The following is a 23273-nucleotide window of genomic DNA, read 5'->3' on the forward strand; positions in this document are numbered from 1 at the left end:
CAAGAGCACAAATAAAAGTGCATGCTTTGTATTATATGTAAATAATGTATATTCTTTTATATAATGTTTTTGCAAGGTTTTGTACATAAGGTAAATTTGAATTATTAGCTTTAGGTCGTTTCTATAGGGTATAAAAAGAATTTGTTACTCTATAAATGTAAATATTTGGACTTTTATGTAATGTGTAACTTGCATTTTGCAAGAATTTTTGCTTTCTTTCTTCCTCTCTTTACCTCCCTGTTTCAAATATAGAGTAAAGAATAGTTAGGTTAAATGATTCATTGGGGAGATGGGTCTCCCAAAGAACCACAGGGGGAAATATTGTTATAAGGAGTTTTATTTACTGTATTCTGTCTTGTTAGGAGCAGAAGTTTAGGTCAAAGAAAAGGTTTTTTCTGTTTTGTTTTTTGTTTTTTGTATGCTGTCTTCAAGAGACAGGACAGATTTTGCTTCTGGCCCTTTAAGGAAAAAAGCATAAAACCAGGGAAGAATGTCAGTTGAGGACTCCATTTTGTTCTGGCTTAGGCTGAATGGAGTTGGAAGGTGCTGGGCCAGATTTCTATCTACATCAGGAGAACCTGCCAGTGAAAGTTTTAGATATTATCTGTAATACAGAGTTGGGAAGAAGACGGTGACTGGGAGGTCTGTTCTTTTCAGAATGAACGGAGCAGCTGGACTGTCTACCATTTGGATTTGAGGGAAGAGGCATCCTGAGCTGTTCAGGTTCTCTCCCTGTCAAGAGGTCACTCTGACAGTTGGTTCTGGCAGCTTTTGGATTTCAGTTAAGGAGTTCATTATAAATTTAAGGTTCATCGTTTAACATAGGGTAGTAAGACAGAATTTAATTTTAGTTTAGAGAGAATAGTTTAAGGAGACCTGCTTGCAGGCAAAGAAGAAGCTGCAAAAAAAAAGGCAGCTAGTTTGGGGGAGTTTCTATTTAGAAATATTAATATAAAGTTAAGAGATGTCCTATCTAATTCCCAAATCCTAGTTTCTATCCTTCTATTTCCTCTCCCTACCTCTTCCTAAAGAAGAAAATAAATAAGGGTTGTATTCAACTGTTTCTGGCCCTCTATCCACTGTCTACAATTTATTTTAACTCTTGACAACTTTAGTTTACTATAACAGTTTTTGCATTATCAACCGTCAATACCTATTATCAATATGTTATCAGCTTAATTATAGTTATAACAGTTTGGGTGGTTTCAACATACCAGCTATTATTTAGTTATAACACTTGGCAAGGAGAAGTCCCACCCTTCATTGATGGAAACTAGAGAAAAGAAAGCAAAAATGGGAGATCATGTCAAGGTATTTTGAGATGAAGAGAAAGAGAAAAAAAGGGAACTCCCAGTAAATAGTACCAATTATATCTTTGAATAAGAGGCAAGATTCATAGCTGAAAGAGAGGACGGAAGGGAAGTCTTGAGAAGATGAGAAAATTGTGGAGAGTGAGACAGGAAATAGAAATAGAAAGACTTGTTGCAGTGAGGACCCAGTCAAAGCTAGAAAATGAGAACTTATAAGGGACACATTCAATTCTGCTCTGTAACTTCCTCCCATTCTTCTTAGCACCAGTGGAGGAGGTAGATTGTAGAAGTAATCCAGAGCTGAGGCTGTCAAGGGATAAGTGACAACTAGACAAGGGGGTGAGAGATTTGAGAGAAGACAACAGAGTAGAGTTGAATCAGCTAATTATAGTAGTAAGATTAGAAAGGAAGAAGGAGAGTGAAATCAGAACAGGGATAATATAGGACTAAAGGGTTGAAGAAGTTCTCAAATGAAGGAAAAGACTAGGTTTAGGTTTATGGTTAGAAAGAAGGACGTCAATCTGGGAAGTGTCAGAATTGTAGGTGATATAATTTATTCTATTCTATTGTCAATATGACTATGTGTAACTGAGATGGAGTGAAGGATTAAGTCACAAAATTTAAGAAGGATGAGGGGGGGCAGCTGGGTAGCTCAGTGGATTGAGAGCCAGGCCTAGAGACGGGAGGTCCTAGGTTCAAATCTGACCTCAGACACTTCTCAGCTGTGTGACCCTGGGCAAATCACTTGACCCCCATTGCCTAGCTCTTACCACTCTTCTGCCTTGGAGCCAATACATAGTATTGGCTCCAAGGCAGAAGATAAGGGTTTAAAAAAAAAAGGATGAGGAACTGAAAAATTGGGAAATTTTGAGGGCACATCATCATGAATACTGAAGTACCCTAATAGGAAAAGAGTTGGGACAGAGTTAAAAATGAGCTGAACCCTTCCAGAAAAGAGGGAGAATGGACTTCCGGTCAAGATGGTGGCTTAGAGAAAGCTAAAGTTCAGATCTCCAGAAAACCCTTCCCGACTGATCTCAAACTATAAGCTCCTAAGGCTCTGAAATTCAAAACGATCAACAGCACAGACCCTGGGAATCCTCCTCCTGGACTTGGACCTGGATCAAAAGGTACGGCCCCCCTCAAAAGCCAGAACCCGAGATCACTTGGACCTAAGGGGTAGGAGCGCAGAGTCCAAGGCTCCAGGAAGCCGCGGCCCCACCTCCCTCAGAGAGCAGGGTTGTCTGAAACAACAGCAACCCTCAGGGCGGGCAAGACAGCCTCACCAGCTGGATCCTGCTATCCAAGTCTCAGTGAAAGTCACTGCCCTCGGAGCTCCAGGAAGCCGCAGCCCCCTCCCCCGCAGAGAGCAGGGTCCTCTGAAACAACAGCAACCCTCAGGGCCGACTAAACAGCCTCACGGCCAGCTATTCTGAAGGCAACTTCCAGAAAGCAACCCCACCCAGTCCAGTTGAGGGGGAACCTTAGCAGCAGGGAAACAGAGAGAGCCGGGGGAAGAGTGTGGCTCCCTGGTCCGACCCATCCATTCCAGTTCCAGTGAAAGTCATTGCCTTAAGGCATACTCAATTTAACCTAGGGAAAGCTCATAGAACCGACAATCTGCCCAGGACTAAAGCCTCTGAACACCAGACAGAGATAAGAAAAGCTAATCCTCCCCATTCAGAGATGGCAAACTCCACAGAAACACAGAAGCCCCAAAATCCCAAGAAAAATAAGAAAGGGGCGACTTTGGACACATTCTATGGAGCCAAAATACAAAATACAGAAGAGATAGAAGACGATACACAAGAAAATGCTCCAAAACCTTCCAAAGGAAATGGAAACTCTCCACAAACCCATGAAGAATTTGAATCAGAAATGACAAAAAAGATGGAAGCCTTCTGGGAGGAAAAGTGGGAAATAATGCAAAAGAAATTCACACATCTACAAAACCGGTGTGACCAAACTGAAAAGGAAAACCTGGCTTTAAAGGCCAGAATCAGGCAGCTGGAAGATAACGATCGTGTAAAAGAGCAAGAATTAATAAAGCAAAGCCAAAATACCAAGAAATTAGAAGAGAACATAAAATATCTCACCAACATGGTGACAGATCTGGAAAATAGAGGGAAAAGAGATAATTTAAGAATAATTGGACTTCCAGAAAAGCCAGAAATAAACACCAAACTTGACATCGTGATACAAGATATAATCAAAGAAAATTGCCCAGAGATTCTAGAACAAGGGGGTAATACAGCCACTGACAGAGCTCACAGAACACCTTCTACACTAAACCCCCAAAAGACAACTCCCAGGAATGTAACTGCCAAATTCCAAAGCTCTCAAACAAAAGAAAAAATCCTACAGGAAGCCAGAAAAAGACAATTTAGATATAAAGGAATGCCAATCAGGGTCACACAAGACCTTGCAAGCTCTACTCTGAATGATCGTTAGGCATGGAACATGATCTTCAGAAAGGCAAGAGAGCTGGGTTTTCAAGAATCAGCTACCCAGCAAAACTGACTATATACTTCCAAGGGAAAGTATGGGCATTCAACAAAATAGAAGACTTCCAACTTTTTGCAAAGAAAAGACCAGAGCTCTGTGGAAAGTTTGATACCGAAAAACAAAGAGCAAGGAATACCTGAAAAGGTAAATATTAAGGAAAGGGGAAAGGAGAAAAACGTTATCTTCTTTTACTCAAACTCTCTTCTATAAGGACTACATTTCTATCAACCTATGTATACTAACATGTGGGGAAAATGTAATGTATAAATAGGGGGTAAAGAAAGACCAAATAGAATAATCTTTCTCACACAAAGATTCACATGGGAAGGGGAGGGGAAGAAAACTCCTATAAGAAGGAGAGGAAGAGAGGGTTTTTAACTTAAACCTTAATCTCAGGGAAATCAACTCTGAGAGGGAAAAACATCCAGATCCATTGGGATCTTGAAGTCTATCTTACCCAACAATGGTAGGGAGAAGGGAAAACCAAGGGGGGGGAGAGGGAGAACAAAAAGGGAGGGAAAGAGAGGGGGAAGGGGGAGGGAACAAAAAGGGAGGGACTAAAAAGGGAAACATCAAGGGAGGGGACAAGGGGGACTGATTCAAAGTAAATCACTGGACTAAAAGGTAGAGCCGAAGAAGAAAAGGTTAGAATTAGGGAAGGATATGAAAATGCCAGGGAGTCCACAAATGACAATCATAACTTTGAACGTGAATGGGATGAACTCACCCATAAAACGTAGATGAATAGCAGAATGGATTAGAATCCAAAACCCTACCATATGTTGTCTTCAAGAAACACATATGAGGCGGGTTGATACCCACAAGGTCAGAATTAAAGGATGGACTAAGACCTTCTGGGCCTCAACTGACAGAAAGAAGGCAGGAATGGTAATCATGATATCTGATAAAGCCAAAGCAAAAATAGACCTGATCAAAAGGGATAGGGAAGGTGATTATATTTTGTTAAAAAGGACTTTAGACAATGAGGAAATATCACTAATCAACATGTATGCATCAAATAATATAGCACCAAAATTTCTAATGGAGAAACTAGGAGAATTGAAGGAAGAAATAGACAGTAAAACCATACTAGTGGGAGACTTAAACCAACCATTATCAAATTTAGATAAATCAAATCAAAAAATAAATAAGAAAGAGGTAAAAGAAGTGAATGAAATCTTAGAAAAATTAGAGTTATTAGACATATGGAGAAAAATAAATAGGGATAAAAAGGAATACACCTTCTCAGCACCACATGGCACATTCACAAAAATTGATCATACATTAGGTCACAGAAACATAGCACACAAATGCAGAAAAGCAGAAATAATGAATGCAGCCTTCTCAGATCACAAGGCAATAAAAATAATGATTAGTAATGGTACATGGAAAACCAAATCTAAAACCAATTGGAAATTAAACAATATGATACTCCAAAATCGTTTAGTTAAAGAAATCATAGAAACAATAATTTCATCGAGGAAAATGACAATGGCGAGACATCCTTTCAAACCTTTTGGGATGCAGCCAAAGCGGTAATCAGAGGTAAATTCATATCCCTGAATGCTTATATTAACAAACTAGGGAGAGCAGAGATCAATCAATTGGAAATGCAAATGAAAAAACTCGAAAGCGATCAAATTAAAAGCCCCCAGCAGAAAACCAAACTAGAAATCCTAAAATTAAGGGAGAAATTAATAAAATCGAAAGTGATAGAACTATAGATTTAATAAATAAGACAAGAAGCTGGTACTTTGAAAAAACAAACAAAATAGACAAAGTACTGGTCAATCTAATTAAACAAAGGAAGGAAGAAAAGCAAATTAACAGCATTAAAGATGAAAAGGGGGACTCCGATGAGGAGGAAATTAAGGCAATCATTAGAAATTACTTTGCCCAATTATATAGCAATAAATACACCAATTTAGGGGATATGGATGAATATATACAAAAATACAAACTGCCTAGACTAACAGAAGAGGAAATAGAATTCTTAAATAATCCCATATCAGAAAATGAAATCCAACAAGCCACCAAAGAACTTCCTAAGAAAAAGTCCCCAGGGCCTGATGGATTCACCAGTGAATTCTATCAAACATTCAGAGAACAGTTAATCCCAATACTATCCAAACTATTTGACATAATAAGCAAAGAGGGAGTTCTACCAAACTCCTTTTACGACACAAACATGGTACTGATTCCAAAACCAGGCAGGTCAAAAACAGAGAAAGAAAACTATAGACCAATCTCCCTAATGAATACAGATGCAAAAATCTTAAATAGGATACTAGAAAAAAGACTCCAGCAAGTGATCAGAAGGATCATTCACCATGATCAAGTAGGATTTATACCAGGGATGCAGGGCTGGTTCAATATTAGGAAAACCATCCACATAATTGACCACATCAACAAGCAAACCAACAAAAACCACATGATTATCTCAATAGACGCAGAAAAAGCATTTGATAAAATACAACACCCATTCCTATTAAAAACACTAGAAAGCATAGGAATAGAAGGATCATTCCTAAAAATAATAAACAGTATATATCTAAAACCATCAGCTAATATCATCTGTAATGGGGATAAACTAGACGCATTCCCAATAAGATCAGGAGTGAAACAAGGATGCCCATTATCACCTCTACTATTTGACATTGTACTAGAAACACTAGCAGTAGCAATTAGAGAAGAAAAAGAAATTGAAGGCATCAAAATAGGCAAGGAGGAGACCAAGTTATCACTCTTTGCAGATGGCATGATGGTCTACTTAAAGAATCCTAGAGATTCAACCAAAAAGCTAATTGAAATAATCAACAACTTTAGCAAAGTTGCAGGATACAAAATAAACCCACATAAGTCATCAGTATTTCTATATATTTCCAACACAGCTCAGCAGCAAGAACTAGAAAGAGAAATCCCATTCAAAATCACCTTAGACAAAATAAAATACCTAGGAATCTACCTCCCGAGACAAATACAGGAACTATATGAACACAACTATAAGACACTCTCCACACAACTAAAACTAGACTTGAGCAATTGGAAAAACATTAACTGCTCATGGATAGGACGAGCCAATATAATAAAGATGACCATCCTACCCGAACTTATTTATCTATTTAGTGCCATACCCATTGAACTACCAAAATACTTCTTCACTGATTTAGAAAAAACCATAACAAAGTTCATTTGGAAGAACAAAAGATCAAGGATATCCAGGGAAATAATGAAAAAAAAACACATATGATGGGGGCCTTGCAGTCCCTGACCTTAAACTATATTACAAAGCAGCAGTCATCAAAACAATTTGGTACTGGCTAAGAAACAGAAAGGAAGATCAGTGGAATAGACTGGGGGAAAGCGACCTCAGCAAGACAGTATACGATAAACCCAAAGATCCCAGCTTTTGGGACAAAAATCCACTATTCGATAAAAACTGCTGGGAAAATTGGAAGACAGTGTGGGAGAGACTAGGAATAGATCAACACCTCACACCCTACACCAACATAAATTCAAAATGGGTGAGTGACTTAAACATAACATAACTTAAACATAAAGAAGGAAACCATAAGTAAATTGGGTAAACACAGAATAGTATACATGTCAGACCTTTGGGAGGGGAAAGGCTTTAAAACCAGCAAGACATAGAATCACAAAATGTAAAATAAATAATTTTGACTACATCAAATTAAAAAGCTTTTGCACAAACAAAACCAATGTAACTAAAATCAGAAGGGAAACAACAAACTGGGAAAAAATCTTCATAGAAACCTCTGACAAAGGTTTAATTACTCAAATTTATAAAGAGCTAAATCAACTGTACAAAAAAATCAAGCCATTCTCCAATTGATAAATGGGCAAGGGACATGGATAGGCAGTTCTCAGATAAAGAAATCAAAACTATTAATAAGCACATGAAGAAGTGTTCTAAATCTCTTATAATCAGAAAGATGCAAATCAAAACAACTCTGAGGTATCACCTCACACCTAGCAGATTGGCTAACATAACAGCAAAGGAAAGTAATGAATGCTGGAGGGGATGTGGCAAAGTAGGGACATTAATTCATTGCTGGTGGAGTTGTGAACTGATCCAACCATTCTGGAGGGCAATTTGGAACTATGCCCAAAGGGCGACAAAAGAATAGCTACCCTTTGACCCAGCCATAGCACTGCTGGGTCTGTACCCCAAAGAGATAATGGACAAAAAGACTTGTACAAAAATATTTATAGCTGCGCTCTTTGTGGTGGCCCAAAACTGGAAAACGAGGGGATGCCCATCAATTGGGGAATGGCTGAGCAAATTGTGGTATATGTTGGTGATGGAATACTATTGTGCTAAAAGGAATAATAAAGTGGAGAAGTTCCATGGAGACTGGAACAACCTCCAGGAAGTGATGCAGAGCGAGAGGAGCAGAACCAGGAGAACATTGTACACAGAGACTAATACACTGTGGTACAATCGAACGTAATGGACTTCTCCATAAATGGTGGTAATGTCCCTGAACAATTTGCAGGGATCTAGGAGAAAAAAACACTATTCATAAGCAAAGGATAAACTATGGGAGTAGAAACACCGAGGAAAAGCAACTGCCTGAATACAGCGGTTGAGGGGACATGACAGAAGAGAGACTCTAAATGAACACTCTAATGCAAATATTATCAACATAGCAATGGGTTCAAATCAAGAAAACATGTAATGCCCAGTGTATTTACGCATCGGCTATGGGGGGTGGGGGGAGGAAAAGAAAATGATCTATGTCTTTAATGAATAATGGAGCACCATTGCAGGATACAATAGTATTATATCTCACCAATTTATAAAATAATAATTATCCAAATTTATAAAATGAGGCCCCTAACTAGTGGATAACTATCAACTAATAAATCATAAAGATCAACCAAGTCAGAAATATCACAGGATCATCATAGTAGAGCTGGAAAAGGTTCATTAGAGAGAGTATCTATTACAACCATTGCATTTGATAAGTACAAGAGAGAGAAGTATCCAAAGTGGTGGCTGGTAAAGTTAGAATTTAAACCCATGCCCTCTGATCCCAAATTGAACAGATTTTTCATGATAACTGCTATAAATTCAAATCTTTTCTTATAACTGCCAGGTTTTCCCTCTCTAGAAACAGCTGTAATCTCCAATGAAGGGGTCTTATCAAGTCATAATATTATACCATTTCCCAAGCAAGAAAATAAAAAGTAGATCTCTTGCTAAAATGATTAGGTACCCCTATATAAAATACTTAAAAATGCAATTTTATTATTATTCTATTATTAATCTTCCAAACCTTAGAGGATTTTGTACACTGCAATGCCTACTTATTGTCATAATAATAACCATAAAATTCTCAAAAATTTTAATTCTTTATTAAAAATAAAAATGGACAGTTTTCACAAGAAAATAGTCAAGCTATATAAAAATGCTCTAAGTCACTAATAGTTACAGAGAAACAAAATTTTAAAAATCACTTCCAACAACATACCACATCATATTCAGAATGGCTGTTGCCAAAAAAAAAAAGGAAATTAAATATGCTGGAGGGGATATGTAAAAGAATCGGTACTTGATTGTTCTGATGAAGCTGTGAACTGGTCCAAATATTCTGAAAAGCAATCTGGAACTATGCTCAAAAAACTATTAAACTGTACCTATGAGTTAGCTGCTCCAGAGATTTTGATTCCGCCAGATCTATCTTCTGCCCCCCACAAAAGGAAAGGGATCCATAAGTACAAAAAATTTTATATCAGCTCTTTTTGTGGTAGCAAAGAAATGGAAACCAAAGCAATACTCTTCAACTGGGGAAATGACTGAACAAGTTATGATATGAATGGGATGTAATACTACTATGTTATAAAAATGAGGAAGGAGATGGTTTCAAAGAGATCTGGAAAGAACTGGTACAAGGTTGAGTGAATTGAACCAAGAGAGCAATTTATACAATAATAACAATATTGTAAAAATAATCAGCTTTGAAAGACAGAAAAATTGCAGTGGATTTGTGATAAAACATACTAGTTGCCTCTAGTAAAGACTAAAAGCATATCTTTCCTTTTTCCCCCTTTTTCTTTGGATGTGGGAACTTGTTTGGCATGACTACACTTGAATGTGTTATTCTTTGCTTGTATTTTCAATGCTTATGGGAGGGTGAAGAGGGAAGGAAATAATTCAGAACTGAAATAAAATTAATTAAAAATAAGCAAAAATACTACATGGCACAGACATGGAGAAGAATGTTAGTAAATAAAAAGAGTACTGAAAAGGCTAGGAATCACTTGTTCTATACAGATCAATTTTTAAGCAATAAATTTGCCACCTCGTGAAATATATATGACTTTTTCTTTGAAACTTCAAGATGAAAAATTATCTTGAAAACCTGCCTTTCAAGGTGGAAATATTTTATTTTTTAATCTGGCAGAAATAGAAGGAAAATACTGGCATATTCCCTCAAAGTTAGGAACACTAAGAGGAGAGTGAAAGTGATTTTAACTAAATAGCAACTATTTTCATCTTAGTATAACATGTCATCACAAAGTAACAAACATATTAAAATAAAATGAATTTTCAATCTCATATGAATTGATATATTTCATTCTATCAAAAAGAGCTTAATCTAAGGTAAATTCTGTTTCTGACAATGATTCTAAGTCAAAGCAATAACTAAGGTAGGGCAGATAGGTCTTTAATCTAGGATGAGGAATTGTACAAGAGTAGGGAAGTTAGAGGTTCTCTAATACCAATTTTATTTCTCTAAGATAAAAAAAAGTAAGATAGATGATGGGAGTAAAGATGTTGCCAGGCAGAAAACGTGATAAGACAATAAGAGATCACATCCTAGAGGTCAGGAAATGTTTCATTCCTATATTTGTTCTACAGGAACTAGTGCAGTTGCTGGCTTATTTATTGAGTGATTGAGAAAGGAATCATTATTAGCAGGTCAAGGGGTTCCTCTACAGAGACAGGTATGGGGTAAAAGACCCATATTTTGGCCCAGCGAACTAGTAGCCTTGGTGGTAGCAATAGTGACCCAATCAGGTGTTATCTTGCAGCATCTCACCACCTGTATAAAAGGTAGATCTACTGGAAGGCCAGAGTCCCAACTGCCTCCTCTGCCTGAGACCAAATTCATAAGACCAAGGGAGACCAAATTTCAACATCAGTGAGGGTTACTGGCTTCTGGTCCTTGTCCTGACAATATCTCTGGGTCTGTTTGTTCTCTGTAGAATGAGAAGGCTATATAAAGTAGTGACAAAGGTTGCTTCCAGCAATAGTCTGTAAGTCTATGTGCTTTGATTATTTGGCTCCACTCTCAGTTCAGTTTCAATAAGACTTCAATGAACCTTCCTCTGAGACCTGGTGCAAGTCATTTCATTTCTCTATGTCCTCAGTATCTTCTTCTACAAGGATTACATGATTCTAAAATTCCCTTCTAATTCTAAAGTGACACTTTTAGAGTTTGGGGGGAAAGGGCAGATTCATTCAATTCCTTCCTCAAAAAGCACCAGTTTGGTTTTTTGATGCTTTCCTGATTCAGCCCCCAAGGATCAGGGTCTCAGATGCTAAGTATAAGAAGACAAATAAACCTGGCACATTGTAATAAAAAATAACCAACTCAAAAAGGTGTTCTCAAATTGCCTGCTTCCTCTGCAGAAGATGGAATGTACAGCCTCCTTCCCCACAGCTTCTTCTTGGTATACTAGAGTACCTAGTATACCAAGTATACTCCTTCCAGGAAGCCTCAGATCCCTTCACTCATAGAACAAGGGAATTGGACACAAGATCTGTAAGACACTGGGCAGCTTTAAAGCTCTGAAATCTATCAGCAGGATTCTATGATATAAAGCATTCAACCTTTTTCATATTTCTCTGGACAGAGTTATTACTAATCTAACCTATAAGGCTTGGTATGTCTACTATGAAAACCAAAGTAGAATCATTTATTACACAAAAATCTGTATGAAGTAGTCAATCATCAAAGTAAACTAAGTCAACAGTATTATCAAGGATCATAATGTTTGATATGGAAGGGACTAATAGACAAGCAAGTGAGCTAAATAGAATGTGTAAGCAGGCTTTAATATACTGAACTGATTCTTAAAAAGAATCATTTTAAAGGTAACTATGGGGGGCAGCTGGGTAGCTCAGTGGATTGAGAGCCAGGCCTAGAGATGGGAGGTCCTTGGTTCAAATCTGGCCTCAGACACTTCCCAACTGTGTGACCCTGGGCAAGTCACTTGACCCCCATTGCCTAGCCCTTGCCATTCTTCTGCCTTGGAACCAATACACAGTATTGACTCCAAGATGGAAGGTAAGGGTTCCAAAAAATAAATAAAAAAATAAAAAAAAATAAAAAAAATAAAGGTAACTATGATCCCAAAGGATGACAATTACTATGATTAACAAAAATAAAATCTCAAAATTATTGAAAACAAAATGTATTTTAGGAAAGAAGAAATAGGATTTAAGTTCTCTTAAATTATCTGTGTTTTCTTATCATTCTACTCCTGGAAGAAAATTTATGTGTACCAAATTATTATGCCAGTTTTGTGGGGTTTTTGGTATTAACTTCCTCCCGCATTTAAAATGCAGCATATGTTGTATGTATCACAATAAAGAACTGACTTAAAATAAAGTCTTAGTTTAAGTTTACTATTTACTCCCTACATAACAATCCACAAGTTTTATTAATCTTACCAAACCCATTTGCAAATCTGTAAAAATGAAAAGGTTAGGCCACATGACCTCTAACATCCTTTTCATTTCTAATTCAATAACTGAATGATCTGCACATAAAAAAATTTCAGATTCATTATGATTAGCCTGTAATATCCTAATGGAACACTAGATGGTACCACATAACAAGATACTAAAGGATAGACTGCCACTCATTTCACAGAACAATTAGCAATTTGCTTTAGAATTAAATTTTATGAATTTGACTTTCATACATTATATCAAAACTCCTTTTCTCTATATATGATGAGTCTCTTCAGAGTATAGCCTGAAAATTCCACATATTTTAAAAAGGAAATATAGGCTCACACAATGTATACCTAACAGATAAGCTCTGTGTACCTGATTCACTAAGTGTATAATAAAGAATGAGAAAATTCTCCATAGGTTAAAAAGAAACAGACAAATCTCCTGTGTGAACATTGAGTAGAGTGATTACATGGTAAATAAAAGAAGGAAAAATCCAGAAGAAAAATGAGTTGCTAGACTGCCACTTAAGAGTTTGCTGAGCTCACCTTGGTTTTTTCAAAGTTGGCTTCTTCTGTCATCAGCACAGCCTGTTTCACTTGCTCATAGGCACTGGATTCCATTTGCTGCATCTCTGACAAAGTCTTCCTTAGTCCAACTAGTGCAGACATTAAATCATCTCTTTCCCTATCAGCAAACAAAAAAAATCCAAACCAAAAAATGAGGCATAAATGTACTCCAAACATTAGAATAAGGAGAAAATGAGGATTTAGATGAATTAAAAGGACAGTAAAGGGAGGGCCAACTTGAACATCCTAAAATATGCCAATGGAAAGAACCTCTGCCCTTAAAAAGATGGGGGTGGATCAACTAAATTCTGAGAAAAGCTTCAGGCATTCATAATAAGACTGTATCTAGGAGCATCTGCTATGCATTGAGCCTAGGATGAAGCTACAATCTGATCCTTGAGGAACCTAGTCTAAAGAAGGCTGAAGGGTGGGGAGCAGAGTGAGGATGGAAGTAATTCACTGGGAAAACTGAAGTTAAAGCGGGTAAAGGAAGGCAAATCTGTAGGAAGGGCAGGGGTGGTAAGACTGGTTTGGTCTCATTTGTTTGAAATACATACTTCATTTCCTTTCTACAAAATACACTTCCCTCCCACCCACCCACCCCCCATGTACTTTCCTGGTAGTAGTAGTACTTTTGAATAGTACTTTCCTACATCCAAAGATGGCAATATGGAATTCCTATGGTCACTTAATTCCAGTGACACAATCAGGTGTCACTCACTGGTACAGTGATGTTAACGAAAGCTGAATACTTAAAGCAACAGTTACTAACCAGCCCTTGCACTGTACTTTGCTTTCATCTTAAACCCTTTCCTTTTACATTTTTTCCTTATTTTGACTCTTAATGAGACTGGATCATTCCTGATGACCACATTAGCCTACCTGGCCACTCCTTCTAGCCCTGGCTGTATTTCCCCTCCCTCACTGAGGAGGGGGAGTTGGGAAATCCTAGCTCTCTCCATTGCCACTTCCAGATTGTCCCTCCTCTTCCATCTTTACTCTGTAAACCTTTCTCCCTCTAAGGTTTACTAAATCCCTATCTACCACCCAATCAAAATCCTGGTAGTTGTTGTGTAGGAACCTCAAGAACATTCTTCTTTCTTCAGTGAGTTCAGTGCCTAGCTCAGACATTCCTACCCTCAACTCCTGCCTTCACAGTTGAGGATGTTAACATACATACATCCTTGATACTCCCACATACACCTTAATCTCACATTTATTCAGCATTTTACATGACTTACTTATCCATTCCACATGAGGCACACACTAAGATAGTCATACCTTTCATCTTTCCACTATTCACAAATGGACCACTTTTGATCTTTATGAACTCTGAAGTGTCTTTTTTTTTCTGATGATAATCTTATTATCATTCCACCTCTCCCTGTGCCATAGAAACCCCAAACTGTTCCTTGCCCATATTGTGATCACTCCTACACTACTCACTCTCCTTCCTTTCCTATCTTGACGTTTTGGTGAACCAGTTCAATTCTACACTATCCTTTCTCTAGGGTCTCTTGCCCCCAAACCCTGCCAAGACTCAGCCTTGGATCATTCCCACTCTCTGCAGCCTTTGCTCCTCCTATACATGTGCTGCTGAATGCAGCTAGAGAGAATCCACAGAACATAGCTACCAGGGTCTCCTATCCACTTAGGCTCATCTAGGTAAGGCAATCCTTTTATGCTTCTCTAATTGATTTATTATCAAAATACCTTAGAGCAGCTCTTTCAAATCTCATCTTTCCTCAAGCCTCCCATGGCTCCCTGGGACCATACTCTCTCAGCTGAGAGCTTTGTCTTGGATTTTACTGAAAAGATCTAGACCATTTCCAGAGAACACCCTCTTCTTGCCTCATTTCACAATTAGATGCTTTCCACCACTGTTACCTCTTTCACTTGTCTTACAAGATCTTGTGACCCTTTTCTTTCCTATGGCAAAACACCTCAATGTATACAAGTGATCCTATTCTAATCTGTCTTCTCTAATATACTGTTGCCCCGAATTCATCACCTTCACTCTTTCAATAATCTTCAGTCTCTCTTCATCTGCTGGCTGATTCTTTACTGCCTAGAAACATATTCATGTTTTCTCATCCTAAAAAAAATAAAGAGGTTCATTTTGATCCATCTGCCTTTGATAGCTCTCTTTTCTGCCTTTTGTGTTTAATCTCCTTGAGTGACTACTATGTGCAAAATACTATGCTAAGCACTAGGGATACAAAGAGAAGCAAAAGACAGTCCCTACTCTCAAGGAAGTCACAATGTAATGGGTGAGATACCATACAAACAAGCTACATATAGGATATAACAAGGAAATGACAAAAAGAGGAAAGAATTAAAATTAAGAGAGAATGAAAAAGGCTTTCTGTAAAAAGCAGAATTTTAGCTGGGATTTGAAGGAAGCCAGAAGGTAAAATTAGGAGGGAGAGTATTCTAGGCCTGAATGACAGTTAGTGAAAATGCTGAGTTTTGAAAAAGAGCAAGAAAGCCAGTGTCACTAGATCTCAGAGTATATGTAAAAGTTCTGGAAAGGTTGCTGGTGGATAGGCTGTTATGAAAGGCTTTCAACGCCAAACAGAAGATACAATATTTAATCTTGGAGGTGATAGAAAGTCACTGAGGTTTACTGAGTGGTGGGTAGGGTTGGGGAGGACATGGTCAAACTTGTGTTTTAGGAAAATCTATATTTTGTTAGCTGAAGGGAAGATGAACTGCAAAGGGAGACCTGCCAGCAGGCTATTGTAATGTTCCAGGTATGAGGTGATGAGGGCCTTCACAAGGGCAGTAGCAGGGTCAGGAGAGAAGGGGACATATGTGAGAGAAGTAAGGATATATGAGAGGTGGGAGGTCACCTGGGTTCTGAGATTGCATGCCTAAGTTGGAAGTGCCCTCCATGATAATAGGAAAGACAGTAAGATGAGATCTCTTGGAAGGGAAATAATGTCGGTTTGAGACATGTTGAATTTATGGAAAGCCAATGACCTTTCCTCAAGTCTCATCTTTATCTGTGGAAGCCTTTGATAATGTAGATTGCTCTTTTCTCCTAAATACTCTCTTCTCCTGGTTCTTTTCCTACATATCTGACTACTCTTGCTTAGTATCCTTTGTTGGATCTTCATTCAGGTCATGCTCACAAACTTTGGGTGTTTCAAAGGGCTTTCTCCTGGGCCCTCCTCTTCCTCTATACTATTTCACTTGGTTTATTCCATCAGCTCCCATGAATTCAGTTTATATCATCTCAATTCTCAAATCTTCTTATCCAACTCTAACCTCTCTGATGTTTTTCAGACATCTTGAACTGGATTTTTTTTTTTACCTATCTTAAATCCAATGAATGACCAAAACTGAACTCATCATTTTTGCTCCCAAATTTTCCCTTTTCCAAACTTCCCCATTATTCTAAAGGGCAATAGCATTCTCTCAGGCCCTCAGGCTCACAATCTGTGTCATCCTTGATTTCTCACTATCTCTCACTCTCCATATCTAATCTGTTACCAAGGACTGTCAATCTCCTCTGTTAATCTCAAATGGGAGCTTTCTTCTCTTCTGATACTGCCTCTAACTTGGTGCAGATCTCCTTATGCCTATACACCTACCAGTGGGAGTGTCTGCACCACTTCAATTCATCCTCCACTCAGCCACCAAATTGATTTTCCTAAAGCACAAGATTTACCATGTCTTCCCATTACTTAAACTTCAGTGGTTTCTAATAGCTTCTCTGATTAAGTACAAAACATGCGCTTGCCATTCAATGTTCTTTATAACCTAGTCGTCCCTGCACCTTTCCAGTCTTTGTGACACCTTGATATATTCCATCCTCCTTACCACCACCACCCCCCATGTACTATAAGATCCAGTGACACCATCTCAGGATAGAACTCTGTGGGGCATCCATGGTTTGTGGACATGACCCAAATGAAGATCTGGAAGAGGGAGAAAGGAAACCAAAGAGGAGTCAAGGGAAAAAGAGAACTAGCAAAGTAATATAACAGAGTAATCAGGGAGAATTACATGACCAAAAGTGTCAAAGTTTTGAAAGAGCTCAACAATGGGGAGAATTGAGAAAAGGCAATTAAATAAGAAATTACTAGTACAATTGAGGAGGGTGGTTTCAGTTAAATGATGAGGCTGAAATCAGACGAGAATGAAAGGAAAGGAAGTAGAAACCCCTATATCATGAAGAGCCTTCTCAGAGTGTTTATGCACAAAAAGGAGAAGTGTAGGATGAAAGCTGTAACTTCCCATCCTTCCTTTCTTCTAACTCTCTTTTAAACTCTTTCTAGTCTGGCTTCTGATCTCATCATTTACCTGAAACCATTCTGCCTGAAGTTATTGATTTCTTAGGTGCCAAATCTAATGGCAATTAGTTCTCATCATTTGACTTCTCTGAAGTCTTTGACAGTGTTGGTCTCTTTCCCCCTGCTATTCTTTTAAGTTTTTATAGTGCTACTCTTTCTGCTTCTGTTCCTAAGCATCTGACTTTTTCCTAGTCTCCTTTATAACTAAAGGGTCTCACCAGATTCTTTCCTGGGCCCTTCTTCCTCTATACTGTTTCCCTGGGTTACCCCCTATCGGCACCCCTAGATTCAATTTATATTACCTCAATTCTGATAAATCTCAGATGTACTTACCTAAACCTCTGTTCACCTCCAAGCTCACATTTCCAGCAGCTTATTGGACAACTCAAATTGGAAGTCTTTTAGTCATTGTAAACTCAACATGCTCCAAACTGAACTAATTTTCTTCCCCACCATCTCAAGCGTTCCCCTCTTCCCAACTTCCTGATTGAGGTTACTACCATCTTCCCAGTCACACAGGCTCACAGACTAGCTGTTTTCTCAGGCTCTTCCCTCTCTCTCACCTCTCACATTTAATCTCTTGCCAGGAATTGATGTTAGCATCCAAAAATCTCTTGCATACATCCCCCCTTCTCTCTTCTGACTCTGCCACAACCTTGGTACAGGCTTTCCAACTCCTCACACTCAGACCATTGCCAAGAGACTTCTGGCAGTTCACTTTCCACAAGTCTCTTGCCATTCCAATTCATATCTCCATTCAGCGATCAATGTGATCTTACTGAAGTCTTGGCCTTGCCTACATATGTGATCCCACTACTGGAACTCCAGTTAGTAGCCCCCTGTTGCCCTGAGATTCAATACAAAATCATCTGTGTGGCATTCACCTGTACTTACTTCATAACTTACCCTTCCTTGTTTTCAACTCTTCTGACACCTTACTCTCAACCCATACCACCATTCTGAGATCCAGTGATACTGGCCCAAAATCAAAAACTTAAAACTCCTGGCTATAGGCATTTTTCACTGTCAGTCCCCATGCCTAGAATGTTTTTCCTTCTTATCTCTACATTCTGGCTTTCCTGGCTTCAAGTTACAGGCAAAATCTTCTACAGAAAGCCTTCCCCAAAACTGCTTAATTCTAAGGCCTTCTCTTTGTGGATTATTTCCAATTTATCCTGTAAATAGTTTATTTGAACATGTAGTTGTTTGCATGTTTTATTCCCTATTAGACTGTGAGGTCCTTGAGATGAACGACTGTCTCTCTCCCCCACCCTTTTTTTTTGGTGTCTCCAGTGCCTGGCACATAGTAAATAGGTTCTTAGTAAACATTTATTTGTTGATTAATATTTTGGATCCTATAGCTTCAGGACAGCAAGATAACAGGGTCAGGATAGGTTATTAAAACTAATACAACATAGGGTTCACTCATTCCTAACATAGCATTCACAGGTCCACTAAAATGAAAACTGTCAAAAATGGATTAGAGGGGCTATAAATTCCTTAGGGAGAAGCTAGATAACTAATTTTCAGAATGCTATAAAGGAGATTTCTGTTCTGTTATCTATTATTCTAAATGACTTCTGAAGGTCCCATCCAACTCTTAAGATTCTATGAGATATTTATCAGGGATTTGATTGATTAAATATAGAAATGTCTCAATACAAAAACTAGGCAGTGTACAATTTCAGAGCTTGAAATAAACTCCACATTCTTTGAATAAAAACATTTCAAGACAATGTGCTAATGTATGCAAAAGACCACTGGAGGGGGCAGCTGGGTAGCTCAGTGGATTGAGAGCCAGGCCTAGAGACAGGAGGTCTTAGGTTCAAGTCTGGCCTCAGACACTTCCCAGCTGTATGACCATGGAGAAGTTACTTGACTCCCACTGCCTAGCCCTTACCACTCCTCTGCCTTGGAACCAATACATAGTATTGGTTCCCAGACAGAAGGTAAGGGTTAAAAAAAAAAAAGACCACTGGGCAAAAAAAGGAGAGTTGGAAGTTTAGGAAATGAGTACAACTGAAGAAGAACATGTCTTAAGTAGTTAAGGAAATATTAACAAAGGAAAAATCTAGAATTGCACAGAAGTTCCCAATGCTGAAAGTGTTTAAAAAGTCATTTAGAGGTAGAATAAGGAGTGGGGTTATAAATCCAATGTGCTTCTTTCTATATGGTTTCTATATCAATATGAGACCCCCAGTTTTATAACTGTGGTTTCAAATTCAGTTGGGATAACTGTTTATAGTTTAAAATTTGGCAATAAATAGAAAAGAACCTGCCAAGAAGGAACTATAATTTTTCAGATTTTAGCTAGTTTTATGAAAAAACTGAAAATTGAATTTAGTTTTTTTAATTTAAAGATCAAACTGAAAATTTTCTTTAACATCAAATAGTTTTAACTATGACCTTTGGAAAATATTCAAGTTTTTAAATATGATTATTAAACTATAGTTTTTTCTGTGGTTTCATAGATGTTTAACTGCAAGCTGTGTGAAACATGTGGGAAGTATTTTCAAAAAGTAAAAATGTGATTAAGCTGATTCAAACAAAGAGACATTTGTGATGCAAGCTTATATTATATTACACTGCCTTTCTTGCGTCCAAGTTTAGAGTGTTTCTCATCTGAATTTCCTTATAGCGGCAAGTTTTAAATAAGATTTATCTGGTTAAATTTCCAAAAAAGAAAAAGAGATAGAGAGAAAGAAGGGAAAAAAAGAAATCATGAGATAAGTATTACAGTTTGACTCAGGAAGAATAGATTCAAAATTCTTAGCCCTGACATTTAGAGTAAGCCACTCATTTAGTCCATTTATGCCTCAATTCCTCATCTCTAAAACAGGTAATTAAAAGCTCACTTCACTATCAATAAACCCTGAAATACTATAAAAATGTGAGTTATTATTATGGATGTTAAAAAACAAAAAAAAATGAGTTATTTGTTCTAAATTTCAACAATTAATAATGCAATTAAAAACTAATAAAATTATAATCAGTTATTGTTACATATTAAATAAACTATTATTAAAAGAAACATTAGAAATAAGAGCAATTAGATCAAATTAAATTCTGTCAATTAACTAACAACACAATTAAAATTATAATAAAATTATAATCACCCCAAAGTAAATCCTGTAACATGAAACAATGTTGGATTATATTTGAAGTATATAGTTTAGAAATTAACATCACTGAAGAAAATTGGAGTATAATATAATTTGATGTCAAAATTGATACCTTGAACCCAAATTCAAGCCAGTCAATGTTTAAATAACTCAGGTTCAATGTTCTAAAACCTAATGAAAGGTATTAGTGACTATGCAAGTGCCCTATAACTAGTCCATAAGCATAACAGATTATAGCAATGACAGCCATCACTGACAATCTGCCATTAACTGGAGAGTTTACCATGTAAAGGAGGTACATGCTAACAAGTAAAAAAATGGCTAATCAACTGAAATTGGATAACTTGGTTTCTTATTTAGAATTTGCCAAAAATAAACAAAGAACTGCTTCCATCTTTGGAGAGATAGCATAGTCTAGTACAAAGTGCAAAATGCTTGGAATCAAAATATCCAGGCTTTAGTCCCAGTTTTTCTACTTTGTAGCTAGGTTCAAATCATTTCACCTCTTTGAAGCTCAATTTCCCATCTGTCAAACGGGGAAAATACCACCTGTTTTATCTAGCACACACAATTTTTTCTGTGGATCAAATGAGATAATATGTGTGAAAATGTTCTATAAAAAAATAAAGTACTGTTGTAGCATAAGGAATTACTATTATTGCTCAATAGCAGGGGAAAAAAATACAAGAGATGTAACCCAAGTTAAAAGAAGTGGTTATAAGAGTATGTTAATACTTATACTTGTTAATACTGGTTATACTTACTTTTTGAATAAAGACACTTAAATGGTGCTAAATACTGACCTAGTTAAAGCTTTTAAAAAAGTTAAAAATTCTCACTGGTTAACACAAATAATAATTTATAAGGTATCCACCTAAAACATCTCAAAGGCTCAATATGAAATCCCTTGAGAATGCACATACCAAGCAGGGAGTGCCTCAAAAGAACATTTCATCAGGTATATTAGTTAATCCAGAGGCATGAACCAATAAGAACAGCAAATTAGTTTTTCTGAAAGAAATCACATGCTAGGTGCCTATAAATTCTGACTTCTACAAAATATCATTTTTAGGAAAGATTAGATGAGACCTATGATAGTTTTTCATGGTAAAACAAGAAATGCATTATCAACATTTCATCAATCTTTGTGATCCAGATAAAATGGCATTTAAGAAATGAAGATAAGCCAAAAACATAAACATGATACATTAAGTAGAAAAAGTTATCCATTCAGGGAGCCATAGTCATAAAAATGATTACCACATAAGGCCCTCACAGATATTAACATAAAGCATCTTTAGAAAACAAAAATGGTTCTATCTTTATTATTCTTAGGAAGGAAGTGAAGACAATAAGAATTTTAAAGATTCTCTAAGTATGACTTCCAAACCATGACATGCGACCCTATAATAATAGTAGCTCACATTTATATGTCATTTTTCAGTTTACAAAAATTTCCCCTCAAAATAACTCCATGAGATAGAAAAGTATTCTCATTGTACAAATGGAGCAACTGAATTTCAGAGAATCAATGACTTGCTTTCACAAGTCACTAGTAGAGCTAAAGCACAAAGTTAGGTTTATGATGATTTCAAATCCCAACACTGTCCCTCTAGACCATGTTGTTAGGAACTGTCAAGAACAGACAGTGTGGAATTCATGCTGATATTTAAAGGAAAGAAGCTCTATATAGTTGGAACCAAGAAGATTAATGAAGCTCCTAAATAGAGGATAAGTTTACCAAAAATTTTAAGCAAGGAAATATTGAACTGTTTTGTTGTGTAGCTAGGCTTTTACTACAAAACAAAATGAATAGAAAGGGGCTCATAATTACTAAGCAATTGAATTCAGCAACTAAGTGTCTATGATACACAATAGGTATTGGCCCAGGTTAGTGATGGCGAACCCATTAAGAGACCATGTGTTGTGCCATGACACCCCCCCCCACTTAGTAAAGGTGCACACCCTACATCATTACCCCACACAGGGAAGGGAGAAAGAGCTGATTAGCAGAGGGATAGAGATATGAAAAAATATCATCAGTTGTGGTGGAGAGGGGGAGGGGAGCACCTCCACCCAAGTCCCTCTGCATTTCTGGTAACTCTGGGGAAGTAGGGAAGCGCATGCCCACAGAGAGTACTCTGTGTGCCATCTTTGGCACCTGTGCCATAGGTTCTCCATCATGGGCCTAGGTGCTTGCAATGGTGAATCGAAAGATGGATAAACCAGTATTCTTTCACTCAAGATTATAATCTAAAATATCTAGATTATGTGATCGAAGTAGTATGATAGGAAAGAAATGTCATTAAAGCAATATGCCAGAGATTAATGCACTTTGTGTTGAAAAGTAATAATAAAAGCACTGAACTAATTATTTAAATCACAGGCACTATGGGTCTAGAGGACAAGTGCTTTTTGCTGACTGTGGTTGAAACCTCATTTCCCCAAAATACAACTACATATAGCAAAAATGTAACATGTGGTTAATTCTACATGTAATACAGTTCAACAATAAATGGGAAACTATGTTCTATCCACTTGGAGAAGAAAAAAAAATCTAATTAAAGACTTATGGGATAGTGAGAAGAGTAATGAATTTGGATTAAAAAGACCTAGTTTCCAGTTCTGGTTCTCCTACTTACTATTTAATTGACCCCGGGCAAGTATAACTTACCTCTTATGCTCTTCTAGATCTCAGTTTCATCATCTGTAAAACAAGGCTAGTATAGTAGGATGAATTTTCAAATCCTATGATCCCA

The 23273-nt window shown here is 37.3% G+C and overlaps 1 protein-coding gene across 17 annotated transcripts in view; it reads right to left on the bottom strand.

Moving 5' to 3' along the window:
- The window catches only part of SDCCAG8 (SHH signaling and ciliogenesis regulator SDCCAG8), a 269240-nt gene that overhangs the window by 193650 nt on the left and 52317 nt on the right, over positions 1–23273 (bottom strand). For all 17 annotated transcript variants that reach the window (XR_008915854.1, XR_008915855.1, XM_056814172.1 and 14 more), the window contains one exon: positions 13074–13212. Coding sequence is in view for 15 of the 17 variants with exons in the window: in XM_056814172.1 (XP_056670150.1) it covers positions 13074–13212 (139 nt within the window). In the remaining 2 variants the exon portion in view is untranslated. The remainder of the gene's footprint in view (positions 1–13073; positions 13213–23273) is intronic.

This window comes from Monodelphis domestica, chromosome 2 (assembly GCF_027887165.1).
Source record: "Monodelphis domestica isolate mMonDom1 chromosome 2, mMonDom1.pri, whole genome shotgun sequence".
In the NCBI taxonomy this organism is placed as follows: Eukaryota; Metazoa; Chordata; class Mammalia; order Didelphimorphia; family Didelphidae; genus Monodelphis; species Monodelphis domestica.